This window comes from Trichosurus vulpecula, chromosome 6 (assembly GCF_011100635.1).
Source record: "Trichosurus vulpecula isolate mTriVul1 chromosome 6, mTriVul1.pri, whole genome shotgun sequence".
NCBI classification, from domain to species: Eukaryota; Metazoa; Chordata; class Mammalia; order Diprotodontia; family Phalangeridae; genus Trichosurus; species Trichosurus vulpecula.
Genome location: NC_050578.1, coordinates 183,684,167 through 183,706,872, shown reverse-complemented (window position 1 = coordinate 183,706,872; position 22,706 = coordinate 183,684,167). Strand labels below are relative to the sequence as shown.

General features: G+C 37.6%; 1 protein-coding gene across 1 annotated transcript in view; it reads right to left on the bottom strand.

Moving 5' to 3' along the window:
• Window positions 1-22,706, bottom strand: part of SEL1L3 (SEL1L family member 3) — a 124,055-nt gene that overhangs the window by 78,902 nt on the left and 22,447 nt on the right. The window contains exons 3-7 of the mRNA XM_036764891.1: window positions 15,664-15,790; window positions 12,493-12,614; window positions 12,080-12,195; window positions 8,489-8,547; window positions 3,143-3,275 (exon numbers count right to left, since the gene is read on the bottom strand). Coding sequence (XP_036620786.1) covers window positions 3,143-3,275; window positions 8,489-8,547; window positions 12,080-12,195; window positions 12,493-12,614; window positions 15,664-15,790 — 557 coding nt within the window. The remainder of the gene's footprint in view (window positions 1-3,142; window positions 3,276-8,488; window positions 8,548-12,079; window positions 12,196-12,492; window positions 12,615-15,663; window positions 15,791-22,706) is intronic.

The window sequence follows — 22,706 nt, the reverse complement described above, 5'->3', positions numbered from 1 at the left end:
GAAGAAACAGGGGTTCCTTGCTCCCTGCCCATTCCTTCCCCAAATGTTGCTTCCCAAGTCCCAGAGCTGGTCTCAGACCAATCCAGGTTCTATGATGAAAAGCTTAGGAGACCCACTAGGTCACAGTGGTCCTCTGAAATGTAGATAGGTATTACTTTGGTCCTATGTGCACTCAAAGAATTGCCATTAATTATCATCTAAGTGTACTTTTGTCTTTCTCTACAGGACTTTAGTGCAAAAGGAAAAGAGGCGAGGGGAGGATAGGAAGGAAACTTTTTTTAACCTATCTTTTTATTCTTGTCCTTTCTAGCAGTTCAGTTTAATTCATCAAACATTTATTAAATACCTTCTACATGTAAAAAATTATACATGATCACACACAGAAATCCCTGTACTAGGTACTGGGGAAAATGTGGAGTAGGAAAACAGACACATATACAAAAAATATGAAATAAAACATAATAAAAACTCTATATGAGATCCAAGGAAGGAAAGATCATGCCTGACTGGGGAAATCAAGGAAGTTTTTGTGAAGGGCATTTAAGCTGTAATAGTAACATTTCAGCAGGTATGGATTGGGAGGGGGAGAGAGAAGGGCACATAGACACAGGGAAGAGTCTAAGTAAAGCATGGAGGTGGGAAAGCATAGATGAGTACAGGGAATGATGGGTAACCCGGTTTGACTAAAGCATAGAACCAGTGGTAGAGAACAGTGTGAGTACAGTGCTTGACAAATAGTAAGCTCTTAATAAATGCTTGTTGACTGCTTGATTTGTAAAGCTTGAAAGGAAGGTTGGTGCCATATTGTGGAGAGCCATGAATGCCAAGGTAAAGAGTCTGGGTTTTATTTGGTAAAGCCAAAGAGAGGCACTGACTGGTTTTGGGCAGAGGAGTGACTATGTGTATGTGTAAGAAAGTGATATGAAATGAATGGAAGGGAAGAAGAGAATGGAAGGAGGGAGATTAATAGGAATCTATCAAAATATTCCAAGTGGGTGGTAATAAAGGTATATACTAGGGTGGTAGCAGAAATGAGGAGATAGATTCTAGGGAAGTTACATATGTAGAATCAATAAATTTGATTAGATGTACAAGGTGAGAAAAGGGCAAACATTAACATGGGGACTTAGAGTATGGTAAGTAGGTGAGTGGCTGTGCCACTGATAGAAACAGGGAAAATTCTTTGTTAAAACCTCAAAAGTGACAATTGCTCTGGCATAAGGGAAAAGCTATGAGATTTTATTCTGTTCTACAGTGGATCAGGGGTGACTAGAAACTGTGGATGGAAGCAATAGGTAATGACAGTGAAAAGGAAAGTAAGATCAATCTCTGGGGCCCATGGAAAAGAGCACAGTGAGTGGAGAAAAAAGTGGACTGGACAATATGCCATGTGTCAGGTAACAAAATTCATTATACACTTATTTCATTGCCAGGGCCTTATCCAAAAGATTTCACAAAAAGGACAAAAACATTCTCCTGTACAAAAATATATCTGCTTTATTTGTTATAGGAAAAAAAAAGAAAACCTAGAAACAACCTCTATATTTGGGTTGAAAATGGCTAAACAAATGACGGTATATTAATGCAACAGAATATTATAGCATCATAAAAGAAGATGAATATGAAACCTATCAGGGAGTATGGAAAGGCTCATAAGGAGAAATGCAAAGCGAGAGCAATAGAAGCAAAAAAACATGCATAGACAACGACTATATAAAAATGAGAAAAAAACCCAAAAGTAATAAAAATATTGATGAATTGTGAAGGGGACACAAATTAAATGTATTCAGTTTGTTTAATCTGTTTGATACTTTTTTTGTTAAAATGTACAGCATAATTTTTATGGTTTTACTATGATTCTGTTCCTTATTTTTTATATTTATTTGATTATTTATTTTTGTTGATGGTCCAAACTGGACACTTCACTGGTGTGAAATCAAATTCCAGCATGGCTTCCCTCAGATACAGATCAGCAATGTGTCTGTACCTTTTTAGTTGTATGGCCTAGAACTTGGATCTAGGTGTTCCTGACTCCGAGTCACTTTCCATTATACCACTTTTCCCACCATGCCATGATGTTTCTCTTTACTAGGTTTATAAATTTTTAATATTAAGAAAAAAGAAAGAGATGATGGACAAAATGACAAGTGTTCCTAGGGATAACTACAGGTCTGACCCAAGATTTTCCCAGCATCTCATCTTCCAACCTCCTCACCCACCTCTCTCAACATCTAATCAGCTAGAGTTCCTACTCCTGAGCATAGAGAAGAGCTTACAGCTTGTTCTCACTGCCTGGAAAGTGACAGAGTGAGTGGAGAAGAATTCCACATGATCCTACTGCCAAATTATAACAGGAGATGAGGTGTTCCAGACATCTGGAATTGTAACTGAACACAATTTCCCATGAAAATATTGCTACATATGGCAGCCAGTTCCAATAGTACTGTTAATACTGTATTATATTTCAGTCATATTATGAGTTAGGATTTTCTGAGTTGGTTTAGGAACCTAATCATTGTATATGTGTGTGTGTGTGTGTGTGTGTGTGTGTGTGTGTGTGTGTATGTATACATATATATGAATATAGGTGTGTATGTATAGCTACATATATATGTTTGTGTGTCTATTTATAAACACACACTCTTATAGATATACATATAAACATTTTCTCTGTGGAAAATATGTTTCACACTCCAAATGAACTTTTAAAACAATCCATTTTTAAGTCAGAGGCTGCCTGAATTTTTTTTAAAGGAACTCACTAAACAAAGAATTTCCCTTGCTAAAGCATGTCTTCCTATTACCTTAAATGACACCTCACAAAGACTGAACAACTTAGACTTCTTTCATTAGTTTAATCAGTGGATATGCAACATCCTGATGAAAGTCTTCTCTATCATTAAGCTAGTAGTTATTAAAACACAGAAAGCAAATTATTTCCATTTTATGAGTATTAAATGAACCAAATCTTGACAGGAATCCATTATTACACTTGCTGGAACCCTCAAAATTAATCATGTTTGATTACAGAATTATTACTCAATTTGTCTTCAGTAAATCTCTTGTTTCCATTGCATTACAAGTTCCTGTGTTACATTACTTGTGAATGACCATTGATTTGTCATTTAGCCTCTATCCCTACCTGTTCAGTCTCCATCACACTGAGACGATAGTATTTCATGGGACCAAAGAACCCTTCAACTCCAGGGGCATACCTGCTCCCTCCGAGAATGAAGTAGCCATCTGTGTCATTATAATAGAAATCCTCTCGAAAACTAGAAAAAGAATATATAGGTTATTATGCAGACTCTATGTTTTGATGGGACTTAAAACAAGAAATCCAAGCCACTTTGGTGACTCCTTTTCATTCCCACGTGTCCCCAAGCCTCTCCCTCTCCAAGGGCAACGTGAACCAGCAGATGGAGCACTAGTTAAGAAATCATTTGTTCTAAAAATCACGATGGATGACCCAAGGGCCAATGACATATCCTTTCTCTTTTCTGTTTTCATTACCAGTAAAAGTGAAATTGCCTGATTTTACAACACTAAGGTTAACAACAACAGCAATATTAATAATAAAGACATCAACAATAAAACCTTCATGTGGAATGGGTATAGATAATGGTGGGTCATAGCTCTAGGTGAAGAGCTAGGACCAAGAAAGATGAAGCAAAAGCTGAAGGGTAGAGGAGGTAATAAAGGTCAGAGATAGCATGGGGTCCACTGTTTCTATCGATAGGCAAGAACTGAAAAATCAAGTCAAAATCAGAGTCAGAATCTAGGCAGACAAGATGAAGTTTAAGCTACATGCAGATAGAATCAGTCAGGGCAGTAGAAACCAAGCAAATAAAAAGTCGAAGGAATCAGGAACCCTAGTTCAAATCCAGGCTCTGATGGTAGCTATGTAACTATGAGAAAAACATTTAACCCCTCAGATCCTCAGTTTCATCATAAGTAAAATAATTATATTATCTATCCTGTAGGGTACATTTTGCTTAAAGTGATAGACTAATACTGGATAATAGCTAGCATTTCTATAATGCTTTAAGGTTGGCATAATGGTTTATTAGTATTATTAAAAATAACAACTAACACTATATAGCACTCACTAAGTGCCCAGTACTATGCTGAGTACTTTAAAATTATTATCTCAGTTGATCCTCACAATGAGCCTAAGAGGTAGGTGCTATTATTATCCCAATTTTACAAATGAGGAAACTGAAGCAAACAGAAGTTAAGTGACTTGCCCAGGGCCACACAGACAGTAAGTGTCTGAGGCCAGATTTGAATTAAGGACTTCCTTACTCCAGGTCCAGCTCAACTATTCACTGTGCTACCTAGCTGATGTGCAATGGTATTATCATCATTATACACGCAAGCAGTCAGAAGCCAAGATCTCTGCAAGAACTGAGGACTAGAGCAAAGTAAGCAGAATGGATTTATGGTGACAGAAATAATGTTGGAGTCCTGTGGTGACCTTCCTCAGCACAGAACCTTTCATATTCCTCCTATCACAGCTGGAACCAGTCTAAGTGTGGCTAGACTGGGACTTTAGGAGAGGAGGTGAGCGAGACCCTCTGGGTAGAGCTAGAAGGGAAGGCATGAAAACAAGGGCAGTGTCTGACACATTTTGCTATAAAGCCCCATGGGATGATGAGTGCAGACACCTGGAAATGGACTAGATACAAAAGCTAAAGGAAACTGGAAAGAAAGGACCCTTTTTTTGTTCTTGGGATACTCCTATAAGTCTCCCTACCCTTCCATCATGACCACATCAATCTCCAAATGATGAGGATCCAATCCATTGTTAAAGACTTTGCCACTTCTCTCAGAGAACATTGGGCAACCTCCATTAGTGATCTTTTCTGGCAAGCCACAAGGTCATCTGAACTGGCTACAGAAGAGTTGCGCAGGCTTGTTTCCTATTTGTGTCCACATCTTTCTCTTTTCTGGCCCTCTGCAGTTTTCCCCTAGGAAACTCTCATTGGCTTCACAAAAGGAACCCTGTGTCCCCTGATAGTACCAAAGGACACATGTGTTCAAGAAGATCGGAATTCCCCAAAATGGCTTCATCCTTGCACGTGGAAGGTACTTAATAGATATTTGTTGAACTGATTGCTGAACTACTTCTTTTAATGGCCATGAATTTGGCTAATGTAACCTTCACGGAGTAGTGATTTCATCAGCACGGCCATCCTCTTCATCAACATAGCTTCTGGCCCTTCTGCGTGTACTAGATGGTCTTCTCCAGCTGCCATGGCTCAAAAAATTAACCCTTTGTGGCCAACATAAACTTTCATTGAATGCTGAAGCTACTCTCTTCAGATGAGTTAGGCACATTAACACACTCCTATCTAGCCATCAAAGAAGAGCCAAGCTCAGAAGTATACAAATACATGTAAATTGAAAGACTTGGATTAATTTTTAACCTGGTTTAACTCTGAACTAATTTTCACCTACCCACTAAATAGCTGTTGCTACATGAAGGTCTTAAATTACTGACTTCTATAGACTGTCACCTACAATTGGTGGCTTCCTGAATCCCAGATTTGTATTTTGGGTCTCATTTCTTCATTCTCAAGCACCTTTCAAACATTCCCTGGTGAACTTGCACTATCACACTTTTGTGGAAGCGCCAATAGAAATGTTTTTATACTGATAGAAAACTGAATCCGAAGAGTATTAAGAGGCTTTTCCAAGGTCATACGAGAGCAAGCAAACCTGCAATTTGTGATTGTCCTGACCAGACACTTTCTGAAAATGGAATCCCTAGAAACACCTGAGATAGAGAGGATCCTGGGTACGCACAGATATCTAAGATTAATCTCTCTATATCTGTTGTGCTTGAAGAGAAAAGAAAGACCTTGTAGAAAAATGTAACAGGTGACTATGAAGTTTAACACAAGATATATTTTAAATAACATTGTACTTCCCCCCATTTACATGTAAAAACAATTTTTAACATTCATTATTTGTGTTTTTTTTAAGTTTTGAATTCCAAATTCTATCACTCCCTTCCTTCCCTTCTCCCTCCCTGAGACAGTAAGCAATCTGATATATGATTTTATATGTACATATATATATATGTATACACACACACACACGTATACGCAATCATGAAGTTCAACCAGATAGTGAAAATATCTGGGGGAGGGACTGAGGAAGGGCAAGGAAGGGAGAAACAGGAAGGAACCTTTTAAACTAGCTTCTTAACATTTATGGGGCACTGCCATGATTCAAATTCAATTTGCTTCCAAATTCAGCATTATGCCTTTCAGTATAAGGAACCAATGCTGTTTGACTATGATCATAGAAGGAAAAGTAAATGAGAAGGAATAGTCAAAAAATCCTGAAGGGGAATCAGAGAAACTGAAGGAGTGTGTGATTCTTTATGAATTGAAATTAATTAAAATGTAAATAATTATTCAGTAACTGTAATTGATGTTTAATAGTATGCTTCTAATAAAACATTTAATTAACAAAAAGAAATCAGAGTGGTCTAATGAGAATCAGGAAATGCAATAAAACTTAAACACTTAATTTTCATAACATGTCACAGAATCAGAGCTGCAGAGATCTGAAGAGACTGTCTAGTTCATTCCCTTCTTCCAAATTGTTACCTATCCTGTTCTTGAAATCTTCAGAAAAAATATCAAAATCACCCATATAAAATTCAAAACTCTTAGGCTCATTGAGTTTTTCTTTGGGTCTAATCTAAATCTCACTTGCTGCAATTTCATTCTATTTCTTTTGGCTCTATTCTTGATCAAGACTAACTGGTTAATTGACATCCTTCATCTAGTTCAATATAGTTATTAAGTAGCTGCCCCAGCCTTCTCTTCCCATGCTAAATAATACCAGTTCTTTAGCCTTTCTATATAACTCTAATCCTTTAATCCAGCTATGAAAATAGCACTGTTCTATGTGCCCAGAACCTGAAAGAAATCAGTGTGAGCTTAATGGGAAATAGGAAATATGGTAATAAACAAATAAACTTAAAACACTGCTCATCTCCTTTCACTTTTTTTTTTTTGCTTTGTTTTCAAGGGAATATGTTTTTGTCTTGCATTCTAAGTTGTTCAAACATCTGTTGCAGATTGCATACACTTCCTTGGACTCTCAAAGAAATGCACAGAAAAAGGCGGCAGAGATGGTTAGGATGAGAAAAGGTAGCATTGCTAGGTGTGACAGGGGCTAACAAAGGCCATAGACCAATGGAATTTCAGCAGTCCTAATGAATTCTGAAAATCCTTTACAATATGCTTTAGTGGTTTTCTTTTTTCTTCATTAGACCCTCTCCACATTCTCCACAAACCTCTTAAGTCTCAGTGTAATCAGAATATTTAACTAGTGCTTTGCCAATTCTCAATTATATCAGAAGGTTACCCTTATGATTTCAGCATTTTAGACTCTTGGCTATGAGTCCCACGATTATACACAAAAACTGGAAGAAAGGAAATAATTATAAAATACAAGGCAAGAGGCCAAATTCTTTTTCTATAACTCTTTTGGGAAAAGATTACATAAGGATGACAAACCACACCAATATTTATAACTGTATAAATTTCTAATTCAGATTAGAAACATAAATATGAAGAATGCTTCCCATTTACACAGTTTCTAACATATCAACTGTTTTCAATAAACAATATTAGAAAGATGATGTATTTTACACAATGTTTTTTCAAGAAAACAAATAATTTTAAAGTACTATAAGAGAGAAGCCTAATTTACGTGGACATGTAGAAAAGGAATATGGCTCTGTGGCTGAAAGAAGGGAGTGAAGAGTCTGTGGAAAGAAAGGAAGGAAGAAAGAAGGAAAGAAGGAAAGAAGGAAAGAAGGAAAGAAGGAAAGAAAGAAAGAAAGAAAGAAAGAAAGAAAGAAAGAAAGAAAGAAAGAAAGAAAGAAAGAAAGGAAGGAGGGAGGAAAGAAGGGAGGGAGGGAGGAAGGAAGGAAAGAAGAAAGAAAGAAAGAAAGAAAGAAAGAAAGAAAGAAAGAAAGAAAGAGAAAGAAAGAAAGAAAGAAAGAAAGAAAGAAAGAAAGGAGGGAGGGAGGGAGGGAGGAAGGAAAGAAAGAAAGAAAGAAAGAAAGAAAGAAAGAAAGAAAGAAAGAAAGAAAGAAAGAAAGAAAGAAAGAAAGAAAAAGGAAGGAAGGAAGAAGGAAAGAGAGAAAGAAAGGAAGGGAGGAAGGAAGGAAGGAAGGAAGAAAGAAAGAGAGAAAGAAAGAGAAAGGGGGGAGAATGGGAGGAAGGAAGGGAGGATGGAAGGAAGGAAGGAAGGAAGGAAGGAAGGAAGGAAGGAAGGAAGGAAGAAAGGAAGGAAGGAAGGAAGAAAGGAAGGATAAAGTCTTGTTACAGGGCAGGAAAAAAAGGTCATGAGTAAAGAAGCTGAATGAAAAGGAAAGCAAACTGCGATACACAAACACAGTATAGACACTCCTCAAACTTCACACTGCATCATTTTGGGTAAAACAAAATGCTGCACTTACATAATTGACTGATTGTGATAGCTTTTCAAATCCTGTCCAACACTGGCTGTTACTATGATCTAAAGAGAGAAAAGAGACAAGTATTTTTAGTGATTGAATTAAATAGAATTAATCATATTTTGCTAAGTATGGTACATATAATTAACATTAATATATTTTGGGTTCATCTCTTAATTGTATAGTTTCTGAATGCTTGTCAACACTGTACTCTCATTATGTGTACTTAATGGACACAATGCAAAAATGTAACCTCCCCAAATGACATAACGTGATAGGTATGTGTGTATACATATATGTATATATGTGTATGTGTATGCATATGTGCATGCATGTGTGATGTATGTATACATATACGTGGTATATACACATCCAGATATGAACACTGTATATATGTGGGATATACACATACCCAGATATAAACATATATGTATATATGGGGTGTATGATACATATACACACATATGTGTAATACATATAAACACATATGTATATACGGACGTGTACACACATATATTTCTATTAAGTAAGAAATGCTTCCCATTGGATTTCAGATCCTTCAAAACCACAGTCTCTCACAAATGGAAGGGCTTTTTATTTCATGTGTGAAGACTCAGGTTCTTGAAAGAAAAGGGAACTTTAGATCTCAAAGAGAGCTTGTTAAAATTTAGACTGCTGCCAAAGAGTCCTCAGAAAAAAAAAATGTTTTAGCTCTGTAGACCCTTCATATACTGTTATCCTTTATCACTCCTCTGAATTTTTGAATTCTCAAAGTGCTTTTAAGTTTACATCATACAATATAACACTCAATTATATGCTGTCTTACGTTATTCTCTGGTTGTTTCATTAGGGTACATCTGTTCTCATTAATAAGAACATAACTTTCCCAGACAACTAAGTGGGGCACTGGACCTGGAGTCAGGAAGACGCATCTTCCTGAGTTCAAATCTGGCCTCAGGCACTTCCTAGCTGTGTGACTATAGACAAGGCACTTACTTCACCCTGTCTGTCTCAGCTTCCTCAGCTATAAAATGAGCTGGAGAAGGAAATGGCAAACCACTCCAGTATCTTTGCCACAAATACCCCAAATGGGGTCAGGAAGAGTCAGGTACAACTGACCAACAACAACAAATCTTCCCAAAGGAAGGGAGTTCCTCTTTTAATTTAGTTGTATTCCCCACAGTGCCCAGCTGAATGCTGAAAGAGCACACTAGGTGCTGACTAAGTGCTTGTTGATGATACTCAAATATGATGTTCCTGGTGATAACTGCTAAATGGTTCAGTGCCTACAGAATAGAAAACTACTCATAAATTTGGTCAAGTCAATCAAGTAATTGGTTAGGTCAATAATAAAAAAAAGAATCTATTATTCAACTAAACTCACAAATAGCTTCACTAAATCTACTGGTCAAATGATTTGTCAAAATAATTGAACTGGTAAGTAACTTCATGACAAAAAAAGTCTGGGGATGCCTGCCTGTGCAACTTCACAAATTCTGCTCACACAAAAAGAGCTCTTGGATCTGTGTTTTTGATCACCTTTTAAAGAGCCCAATCCATATTTTCTTTCTGTCTCCATCTCTTAGACCTGTACTCATTTGGAAGCTCAACATAAAACACCTCCAATTCAACCTCTTAAGTCATCTCCCTGGTTCCAGTCTTCTCTACTTCAGTTGAGTCTGTGTAATGCAGTCATATTAGTCATCCTAAAATACCATTTTCATCATGTCACTCCCCTGCTCAAAGACTTTCAATGACTCCCTACTGCCTATCAAATAAAACCTAAATTAAATAAAACCTGGAATTTGAATTTCTTCATATTTTGGCCCTAAGAAACCTCTTTGCTTTCATTTCCTGCTCCTCCTCACGTGAATCCTCCCATAAAGTCAAACTAGTTTACTCAGTATCTCCTGAATACGACATTCTTCACTGTTCCCATTTATATTCACAGCTTTTCATTTATCTTGAATGACTTTTTCCATCTATGCAAATCACATTCATCCATTCTCTCTTCTCTCCTTCTAGCAAAACTCAGCAGAAATGTCATCCCTTCCACAAAGCCTTCTCTGGCACACTCCAGAGACTTCTCTAAAGTCCTATGGCAATTATTGTCTGTACTTTCAGTTGGCAATTAATCATGGGCGTGCCTTTGTGACATCCCCTGTTTTGGTCATCTGAAGCTGAAACAATCTTTGATTGTTTATTTTTGTTGTTGTTCAGTGTTTCTATCATGTCCAACTCTTTTTGACCCCATTTGGGGTTTTCTTGGCAAAGATACTAGAGCAGTTTGCCATTTCCTTCTCCAGCTCATTCTGCAGATTAAGAACTGAGGCAAACAAGGTTAAGTGATTTTCCCAGGGTCACACAGCTAGTAAGTGTCTGAGGCCAGATTTGAACTTTGGAAGACAAGTCTTCCTGACTTCATGCCCAGCACTGTATCCACTTCCCCACCTAGTTGCTCCTTGACCGTTTATATCTTGATACTCTTTCTCACCTACTAGACAGCAAGTGCCTTTGGCACGTGGACAACAAACATGTTACCTTACAAATAATAGGGGTTCAATAAGATTGATTTTGTGTGATTTAAATACCTCCAGAAGCAATACATAGCCTTGCCTGATGTTTTTCTTAGGGGACAAGAGTGACACTGATAAAAAAAATACAAAGAATATACTCTTACACAACTATACAAAAAACAAAATAGCGCCACAATTTTTGCATTAGAAACTGGACTCAACAGGGGCATCTGACACTTCCAATGAAACAAAAACCCCAAGCTATTCACAGAAATCTCCCAGGAAGGAATCAAGTTCTAACATTATTTTCCTTTTCTCTAAGAAAAAAAAAAAAAGAAAAGCCATAACCTACAACCAAGAGTGAAACCAAGTATCATTCAGTACACAACAAAAACAAAGTCTCTTCCCAATTTTGTTTCAAGAAAACCACAAACCAATAATGAAGGTTAGTAAAAGAATAAAGTAACCAGGAAAATGTAACATATTGACTTTGTATACAGCGAAAAGATGAAATTAACTCCAAAGACAATAGTCATAGGTTTGCCATAACATGAAAATCTGTGCCACGAGGACATGGCACTGCTATGTGTGATGATTCATGGCACTAAATGTCTGAACAATCTTTTCCTCACTAGAATTACAACTTTATGACTGTGTCTACGTGATGTCAAAAGAAGTCGGTTAATTCAACAACAACCTATTAGTCAACCAATCACTTAGTTGAATTCAGGCATTTTGCTGACCTTATGTAAAATACAATTGAGGCCGTTGAAATATTTACCCTTGTAAGTCTGGTTCCTCAAGGGGAAGGGACTAAGTCTAGATAATTCTAAATGTATTGTTGGTGTGATTACTTCCCTATTCATAGAATTTAAAAGGGATGCTTTTGACTGTAGTGAGACAGGACTGTTCTGGTTCGAATGCCTGCGACAGTCTGACTTAAAAAGCATACAACTCACTATCTTCTCCAACAAACTTGTTTCTGAAGATTTTGCTGCTCCCTAAAATCAAGTGTTCCACCTTATTGGCACAGATGCTGAGAATGAAATAGATTATGGACTGTCTACTGACACTCTACCTGTCCTCCACTAAAAGAGATATCTAGTCGAAACCACTTCTGCAATGGCAGGATAAAGTTGGTTTTCACAGCAAGGTCTTCTCCTTTGACAAGATGCATTTGAATATGCAGATGACCTAATAAGAAAAAAAAATGAGTTAAAAATGACAGAAAACTAAGCATAAAAATAGACTTTCTGGCATATTTCAAAAAATGTTAAACAAGATAGCCTCATTTCTTGTTGAATAGGAAAATTAGATCAGCTTTGGGGCAACTTGAGTTAACATTCCACTTTGGGCAATATTACTATCTATGAATATTAACTTCCTTAGTCTGAGATTAGCCGATAGGTTGGCATGTTTGATAAAGCCTTCCCTTTCGATAAATCCTTACAAAATTCCAATTGCTCTTTGAGGTCATTGTGTTGTACTTACCTTCTTCAGTTAGAAATAGGGATGGAGTGCCATACATCTCATTTGAATCAACAAAGTACAGAATCCCACAGAGATGTGCTTTGCAATACTGGAGTAAATAAAGCCATACTGAAATGGTAAACCTGTAAGAGCAAAGGGGAAGAAAAAAAAAGAAAGAAAACTGACTTCTTTATCTCACCCAAGAACAGGTTTTTATAGTTAATAGCTATCAAGCAAATTATTTTCCTTCTAATAAAGGGATGACTTTGGCTTCAAGTTTATCTTGGGAGATGAGCAACAAGTATGATTTCTCAAGACAAGAAAGCCACATTAACCTATACCACAGAGGAGAGAGGTTTCATTGTACAAATCCAACCTCAAAGCTGACATTTTTTAAAACCCTGTTTTTGTATGTCTCTGAGAATCTCAGGTGACAATCGTTTCTACCCTTGATTAAGGTTACAAAGCTAAAGAGGAAATAAAAATTTAGGTGCTGGTAAAAGATAATTTAATAAGAATTGATTCTAATTTGAGTGCCTAAAAACAATAATATGGCACCACAATCAGGACTTTTGATGCCTTTTCTTTCCTACAAAGGCAAAATCTTAAAGAAAAATAGACTAGATTATAATATGTGTTCATCATATGACAACTGATAGCGCTGTATTGTTGAGTATGTTGTTTTCATGTATTTCCATGCATTTTGGTTATTTAGTTTCATATTTCCAGCTTACCAAAAGGGAAAAAATATTGCAAATGTAAGTTTTTCTAGCAGAATATGAGCTCCATGAAGGCTACTGATGTTTTGTTTTTTCTCTGTAACCCCAGAGCCTAGTAAGTGTTAGGTGCTCATTGAATTTGAGTGATTATTTTTTCTTGGACTTTGGCCATCTCATTTGAAAAAGTAGTATTTTATATTTTGTGATTAATAAAGTATACATTTAACCAGAAAGTTATAGTACTATGAAGAGTATGTATCTAACAAACACTTTTAACTTAGTAATCATTGGTCCAGGTTGAAACAAATATGGGTGAGGGAGTGGTTGAGTTCTCTGAATTTATCATAATGCTAATTCACAATTAGTGTTAGGGTTCAGGGAGCCTCATTCATGGGTATACAGGTATACCTCATTTTATTGTGTTTTGCTTTATTACGCTTTGTAGATATTGTGTTTTTTACAAATCGAAGGTTTGTGTCAACCCTGCATCGAGCAAGTCTCTTGACGCCATTTTTCCAACAGCATGTGCTCACATTGTGTCTCTGTCACATTTTGGTAATTCTCATAATATCTCAAACTTTTTCATTATTATATTTGTTATGATGATCTCTGATCATTGATCTTTGATGTTACTACTGTAATTGCTTCAAGGCACCACAAACTGCCCCATAGAAGATGGCGAACATAATCAGTGAATATTATGTGTGTTCTGACTGTTCCACCAACTGGTCAGCTGTCTTTCTTCCTCTCCTTGGGCCTCCCTATTCCCTGAGACACAATGGTATTGAAATTAGCCCAATTAATAATTCTGCAATGGCCTCTAAGTATTCAGGTGAAAGGAAGAATCAATCGATGTGGCAAACTTCATTGTTGTCTTATTTTAAGAAATTGCCACAGCCACCCCAACCTTCAGCAGCTACCACCCTGATCAGTCAGTAGCCATCAACATTGTGGCAAGACCCTCTACCAGTAAAAAGATTACAACTTGTTAAAGGCTCAGATGTTAGTTAGCATTTTTTAGAAATAAAGTATTTTTAAATTAATGTATATTCATTGGTTTTTTAGACATAATACTATTACATGCTTAATAGACTACAGAGTAGTGTAAACACTTTTATTTACACTAGGAAACTAAAAAATTCATGTGACTCATTTTTTTTTTTGTGATATTCACTTCATTGAGTTGGTCTGGACCCGAACCCGCAATATCTCCACGGTATGCCTGTACTGAAATCCTTCAGAATGTCCAGGGTTTGACAGTCTGGTCTCAAAAATGAGTGGTGAGATATTCAAACAGATGGAACCACACAGCTCCCTCCTGACCACCCAGCTGAGAAAGCTCATGAAGATAAGTTATTACAAGGAAGCTTAGCAATAACATACGCTCACTAAACTGACTTAAGATCTATCTATATCCCAGCAGCATGGGAAGGATTAAATCACTCTGCTAAATCTATCCAGTCCGAGGAGGCATCCCTCAATCTAGCTGAAAGAAAATGCATGTTTTACTGGAATCAATGAAGAAAATCAAAAGTTGCCCAACTTTCAAAGTCTCTGACCTAGGAAGGGCAAAGTGGAGGGCAGAAAAAGGTCTGACTAGAAAGCTACATCTAAAATCTATATGGCATCAGCCCTTGGCCTCAGGTCTGTTTTCCTGATGTCACTACTCTTGTCGAAACAAAAAAAAGCAATAATGTATATGAAAATAACACCAAAATAAAGTTGTACTTTGAGCGATTCTAATGACCAACCTTGGTCCCACAGAATAGATCATGAAACATTTCTCTTGGCAAAAGGTTGGAGGACTACTCTGCAATGAATTATATACACTGGCCAGATGCAATCATTATATGGGCCCTTTTATTCAACTATTTTTCTCTTTGGGCAGCATGAGTAGAGTACTGGGCCTGAAGTCAGGAAGACTCATCTTCCTGAGTTCAAATATGGCCTCAGGCACTTGCCAGCTGTATGACTCTAGGCAAGTCATTTAACCATGTTTGACTCAGTTTCCTCATCTTTAAAATGAGCTGAAGATGGAAATGGCAAACCACTCCAGTATCTTTCCCAAGAAAACCCCAAATGGAGTCACAAAGAGTTGGACACACTCTGAAAAACAACTAAACAAATTTTTCTCTGTTATAATGGAAGGTTAAATACTTGGATGGGAGTAGGGATGGAGGTGGCTACATCTGAAAATGACTGCCATATCAAAACAAAAGGCTACTAATAAAACCAATTCAACTAAATCAAAGGATAGCTCAGAGTTGACAATAATTCAGGAAAATTGGGCCTTCCAGGTCTATGGATCTGGTGTTAGGACTTGTAGACCTTAATTTAGGCTACACAGATATTGACCTTTTAAAGAGTGTATTAAAAAATACATGTCTTTTAAAAGACTGCATTAGACTGAGTAAGTTCCCCAGGGAGAGTCAGTGAGCACCACTGGCCTCTGGTTTATATTCTCTTTACTTACATCGGGTAATCAATACGCTGGCGTCTGGTTGCCTCAAGCTCTCTGTTCTGAAACCTCTGGAACTTTTTCACAATTCCTGTGTTTTCTCCACTGGATGCATAGGGAAAACTGAGAATATTGACCACATCTGAAAACAACAAAAATTTTCAGTTTAAATGATCATATAAAAATCCATGTTATCCATCAAACTAAATCCTTAGAGGAAACAGTTTTGAAGATGGGGATAAAAACCCAAACTGTACAAAACTTGACTCCTAAGATAATGAAAACTCCTAAGATTTGTAGAGTTCCTTTATCCTAACTTGGAGACTATGTGTAGCAGGTTTGCTGTTCAAAGATCTTCAATGCATTTCGACATCCTCATCCTCTAACATGCAAATCCCTTAAGTCAGGCCTATCATGACTGCAGAGGTGGGAGAATTTGTACTCTGTGTCTGGGGGTGGGGGGCACAGTGACATATACACAGGCAGAGCCTTCAAGGAAGATCTGGGTTAACTCAGTTAACCCCAACCGACACCTAGATACGTCTAGTCATTGGACTCATTAGACATTTTCCTATGGGAAATAGAGTCATTGAATTGATTGCTGGGTAGGTCTATGGCTGAGAGATAACTTGGAGTTCATCTAATCCATAAGCTCCCAAAGTAGGCAATGCCACCCCTTGGAGGGATGTTGGAATGATCCGGGGCGGGGGCAGTAGTAGCCTTGTGTGCAATTGGGAGGCATTGAATAAAAATAAGGGTGTGGTAGAAGCATAAGGAAAGAAGAGAAGATTTTGAAAAGCAGTTCACACATGTTTCATTTATTGTGTAACAGAGTTAAAGTTGTAGTGATTACATTATTTTCCAAATAAACACACAAACTGCAAGTCCTAACCAATCAGTGGTCAAGTCTGACAGCAAGTCTTGACAAGCAAGTGTTGGTAGGTGAGCATATCACACATTGTTGGGAAGTCCAGCATGCATCAGCAGGAATATGCGCATGCAATGACTTGTTTATAATATGATATTATACAGTTACATGATGTAATATTGCATCATTAAAATTTCAATGAAGGAAAAAAACCCCACAAATTTACAATAAATTATGAAATTTAAGATGTCACTTAAAAAATTATATTTTTTTTTGAAATGCCACAAACTTCAAAGGAAAAATGTTAAAGAGTTAAAGAAAGTAGATTTTCCAGAGGGGTGCCAAAGGGGGCAGGCCAAAGAAGTTTGAGAACCTCTGAATCTAACTCTCCCTCCTTAAAGATGAGAAAGCTGAGGACCAAAGAGGGAAAAAATGACTTGGCCAAGGTCTCAGCTAGTTAGTAATACGGATAGGATTCAAACTCATATCCTCTGACTCCAAAATTTGTTTTCTTGCTGCTTCTCATTTGTTTTCTTAAAATACTCTTTGAGCTTAGTTTGATAAACCCTACAGGGAACACAAACTGTCTCTACTGAAGTATTCAAATCATTCTATTTAGCAGGGTTCCATTTAGGAAAGTAGAAGATAGAGCCACTGTGCAATGCACCAAATGCAAATGTTAGTACTAAACAACAGAGCCTCCTGATGAGACCCAGGGCATAAGAAGTCTGGCTCATCAAAGCAGAAAATTCCCAGTTATAGAAAGAAAAGAATCTCTGGTTTGTTCTAACTGGGAAGTCACCAAAGCACAGTGCAACATCATAGACAACAGTATACATATTTAATATCATTAAATGAGCCAAATTTCTGCAATCAGCTTCTGGAAAATCCACCTGCTGTGTTAACAGGTCAACCCATTGGGGAGTAGAGAACTCTGTGGTTATCAGTGCTAACAGGAGACCTACAGTCTCACCTTTCCTATTCAGACACCAACATGGGAATGGGCACTCTCAAGTTTCTGATCTGCCTAAGGAAATCTGGCCAAAGGACTGGAAATGCCACAAGGGATTTTTAGAGAAACTGGACCAATTTCACCCATCAGGTTCAAGTCAGCTGAACCTTAGTTTGGCATCCATGGGGTTGTGTGGTGCATAAGACAGACAGATGGCTAAATTGGACCCCTAGGAAACCTTCTGTTAGCAATAGCTGTTGAGTTATCTAGTGTGCAGTAGGAACATTTATCAAATGGGAATAGGATTTTACTGCTTTCCAACCTGACTCTAGTAATATGGGCTCTACAAAGGTTTCCAAACTGAAAAAAAGAAAAAGAAAAAAAGAAGGTAACATAAGTGAGTATTGATGTGGGTCGCCTGTACCCTGGGATTAAAAAGATAGCAACTGGGGAAGGGGGTTCTGCAATAAAAGATTATGTAGGAAAAAAATTCAACCTGAGGGTCTAAACTAATTTTAAAGTACCTCACAGACCTTTTCTGTCCAACAAATCCAAATTAATGGCGATTTCCTTCTGAAATGGAAAAACCAGACCTTATGCCTGGAGCTTCAACAACCATATAATTTGGAAATTCAGGGTTATGACAGATAATGTTATGGCTTCCCTTCTACTATTTACTTCTAATTGGATTGAGAAGCAATCAGTCAACTTTATCATCCATGGAATTTTACCGCTGGAAGGGACTATTTAGCTGCTCTAGTCTAACATCTTTATTTTATAGATGAGGGAACTGGGGTTCAAAGTTGTTAAATGACTTTCCTAAGGTCCCCTAGCTTGTAAGTAGCAGAGCCTGGATTAGAACCCAGGTCCCCTGCTTCCCTTTTGCAGTATTCTTCCCACTATACCATACTCTGTTCTTTCAAATTCCTTCCCCAAATCCATTTCCTCTGAAAGAACTTTGATTTGATAGGTATACCTGGCATGAGGTTACATGACTATGCCAAAATGCCAAGACGAAGATTATACCAAAATGCCAAGCTGACCACAAATCTTTAAAAAGCATCATCAACACTCTTGTTCATTTTATTTAGATCAGGGCTGTTTAAAGCATGTAGCCCACCTATGAGCACAGAAATTTACATAAATGCTTTAGTAAAGGAAACTGAGCTATGGCAGAGCTCTCACTAAAATGGCAAATCAAAATATATTATCTATTGTTTCAATAAAAACCTAAGGTTGGACAGCCCTTATTTAGAACGTGCAAAAAATGTGGAAGGATCTGTGATTTCATCAGCATGGGAATATGAGAATCTATGAAATCATAGGGAGTTTTCTGAAGCATTGAAAGATTAAGTGACTTGTCCAGGGTAACATAATAAACGTTATTAGAAAGCAGTGAGTTCCCCTTCATTGGAAATCTTCGAGCAAAGGCTAAATGACCAATTGCTGGATAAGTTGTAGAGCAGATTGCTTTTTCCAGGTACGGATGGGCTGGACTAGATAGAAGGTCATTGAGGTCTCTTCCAACTCTGACATTCTGTGATTCTATGAATAAATTAATACATGGCAGAATAGGATCTGAGCCACACCACTACTCATTCAGATCACAAGTCCACTAAAAGAAACCACTAGGCACAGAGTGTGCTACTGCTCCTCAATAAGAACAGCATTAACACAAAAGCCATCCAGAATCTTCTCCATCTTATGAAAAGCCAGATTTTCATGTAACCAGACTCATTTCTTACAATGCAGCACAGCACAAAGCCTTATTATTTTGTCCACATTTTAGGAGGAATATGGAGAAACCAGAAATAGTCTGAAGGGGGGGACGACAAAAACCCTAGTAAATGGAGCTCATGAAGAAGAGAAAATTGATGGGATAACCAAATAATGTTCCCTAGGTGTACTACTGAAAGCTCTTTAAAAGATGGTCAAAGGATCCCATGTTTATTGACCCTAAAACAAGAAGATTTGAAATTCCTATATGGACTGGGAGGTAGGCTAGATATTAAAAGACTTCATTTCTTAAGTGGGTTAGAGAAGTAGTGGAATATTTTTTACCAAAAATCTTTAAGAATACTGTGTAGCCCCAGCCTCCTCAAAGTCAGGAAAAAAGACTAGGTGACCCTCTGAAGTCTCTCCTCACTCTGTGAATATATGCTTTATACAATACATAGAGTCCCAGGGCTAGGAGAGATTTCAGAGGTCCTCCCCTTTCCTCCTGGGTGTTTAGAATTAAGTTTATGATTCTGGAAAAAAGTGAGGCTGGATAATAAAAGAATTAAAGCAATTGAGATTTAAGAAAAAAGTTATGTAGCAAATGTTTGGTTTTTTTGAAAGCCAACAATCATAGAAGTGCAGTAATGGTATATCACTTACCTGCAGACAGCCACAGCATGAACTGACATTTTTATGGGGATAGTTAAAATCCCATTACCACAAAATCTGCAGGCCCCCTAATTATTTTTGCTGCAATGGAGCTTTGTTAAAAATTAATACTTTCCTAGAAATTACATTCTAAGTCTATAGCTGAAACAGAGCAGCTACCTTGGAGCTCTGGACTGAATTAGCCCATGAAAAGAAAAGGACCGACTGAGGACCGGCTGAAGCTCAGCATGGCATAGAAGGAACTCAAATTTGAAAATGACCCAATGCTGGGAAGCATGGTTAATATGCTGGATTACAGAATTGTGATCCAAAAAAAACCAAGTCTCAAAGTGCTAGAAAAATGGGTTGGATTGAATTTAATGCAGATAAATATAAAGTCTTCACTACAAGTTTAAAAAATCAACTTCCCAACTATGACTGGGGAGACATGACTGAACAGTAATTCATCTGAAAAAGATCTGGGTTTTTAGTGAATTGGAAGCTCAAAATAAGTCAAAGCATGCCACACACAAGAAAGCTAGTCTTAGGCATTGTTAATAGTAACCAGAAAGAGGAAGGGGATAATTTCGCGTTTCTATTCTGTCTTAGTCAGACTTCAGATGGAGTATTGGCAGCTAGGTGGCCCCATAATGCTCCAAGCCTGGAATCAGAATGACCTCAGTTCAAATCCTCCCTCAGATACTTACTAGCTGTGTGACCGTGGGCAAATCACTTAACCTCTGTTTGTCTCAGTTTCCTCATTTGTAAAATGAGGGTAATCATAGCATCTACCTCCTAGGGTAGTTGTGAGGACCAAATGGGATGATCATTGTGAAGCGTTGAGTACGGTGCAAGTGCCATACAAATGTTAGTGATTATTATTTTCAGTTCTGGGCACTACATTTTAAGCAGGACACTGGTGATTTTGAAAGTGTCCAAAGGAAAGTAACAAAAAAAAATGAAGGAACTTTGGCCATGCCACATAAGAACTGGATGAAGGAATTGGAGATGTTTAACTTGGAAAAGGGATAAACAAGGGAGGGAACATAATAGCTGTCTCCAACTATCTGTAGACTGTTGGGTGGCAAAGAGAATGGAACTGTCTGGCTGGGCCTCAGAGCACAGGACCAGGGTAGAAGTTGCAGAAAGGCGGATGAAGGCTTGATAGAAAGAAAAAACTGCTGACAATGAGAGCTATCAAAAAGTAGAAGGAGTTGCCTTTTGAGAGGTAGTGAGTTCCAATACACTAAGAAATTTTTCCAGCAAAAATTAGAAGACCGCTTGCTAGGTGGTACTGTAGACAGGATCCTTATTTAGGTACGGGTTGGATCAGATGGATTTTCCAGGTACCTTCCAGTTCTGAGATTCTGTGCTTTTGGCCAAATACCACAAATACCACAAAGCCATTTATTCCATTGTGAGTTTCTGGGCTTTTTTGTATGCTGCTGAATATTTTGAGAGTTTCTGTAGGTTTTTCTGTTTGAAATGTTACATGTGAGGTAGAGTTAAAAAGGGGGGGGGGGATTAATTAGTAATTGCCACTTGACAGGTCAGAAGAACTGAAGAGTTCAACTACAATTTAGCTTTCATTTCCCTGCTTACAATGCACAAATACTTTCCTATAGAAAAGAGAGAAATCAGATAAAATACTATATCAAATTATCCATTGCGGAGTATTTCTTTGAACGAAATTACCAGAGAATTATTTCTGTGGTCCATTTGATGGAAGATGGAAATAGCTTAATACAGAATTATACAGAATCCTTCCTGTGGGCCAATGGAAACTTAGAAATCTTCTAGTCCAACTCCTACTTGAAATGTGAAACCACTCTACAAATCCCTCACAAACGGTCATTCAGCTTCTGTTCAAATACTTCTAGCAATGCAGCACTCACCACCTCAAAAGTCAGAGCATTCCACATTTACCTAATCGTCAAGAAGTTATTCCTTAATCTGTATTGAAATCTGCATAGCTTATTCCTAGTTCTGCCCTCTGGGGCTAGGCAAAATAAGTTTAACACTTCTGCCATAGGACAGTCTTGAAATATTTGGGAAAAAAAAAAAAAACTACTGTCTTCTTCTTGACAAGATAAACATTCCTAAAATTTTTTCAACTCATCTCATATGACATAATTTCAAGTCCTTACATAACAATAACAATAATTATACCTGATATGTATGCAACACATTTTAAAAGCACTTAATATATGTGATCTCGTTTGATCCTCACAAAGATTGTGAAGCCAGTGCTATAGATATTATTATCCCTGTGTTAGAGATGAAGAAACAGATCTATAGAGCTGAAGTGACTGCCCCAAGGTCATACAGCTAATAGCATCAGATTCAGAATCTGAGCTCAGGTTTCTCCAGACTCCCAAGTCCAACACACCTTCCTCTAAGCTGTTCTGCCCTCTTCACTCATGTTGTCCTCCTCGGGAACAGACTCCAGCTTGTCACCCCATTTCTTCTAGAGGCTCGCTCCTTCCTTGGCTTTTCTGACACTTCTCCATTATATTTCTTTTCCTATCAATCTGACCACTCCCTTCTAGGTCTCCTTTGCAGGATTATCATACAGGCCAAGCCCTTTGATCTTTATAAACTCTGCCTACCAAGAAGCTTCTAGGATAAATACATATTCCTCTGTCTGGGATTTAAGGCTCCTCACCATCTTTTGCCAGCCTTTCTTCCTAGGCTGATTATACATTACTCTTGCTCACACCATCTATGCTCCTGAAAAATTAGCTTACTTGTTGTTCCCCACACACAGCATTCCATTTCCTGGCTCTTAAGTTTTTATCCCTCATGTCTGAAATGTTCTCTCTTACCTCTGCCTCTTGAAAAGTCTAGGTCACCTTGAAGGCTCAGTTCAAG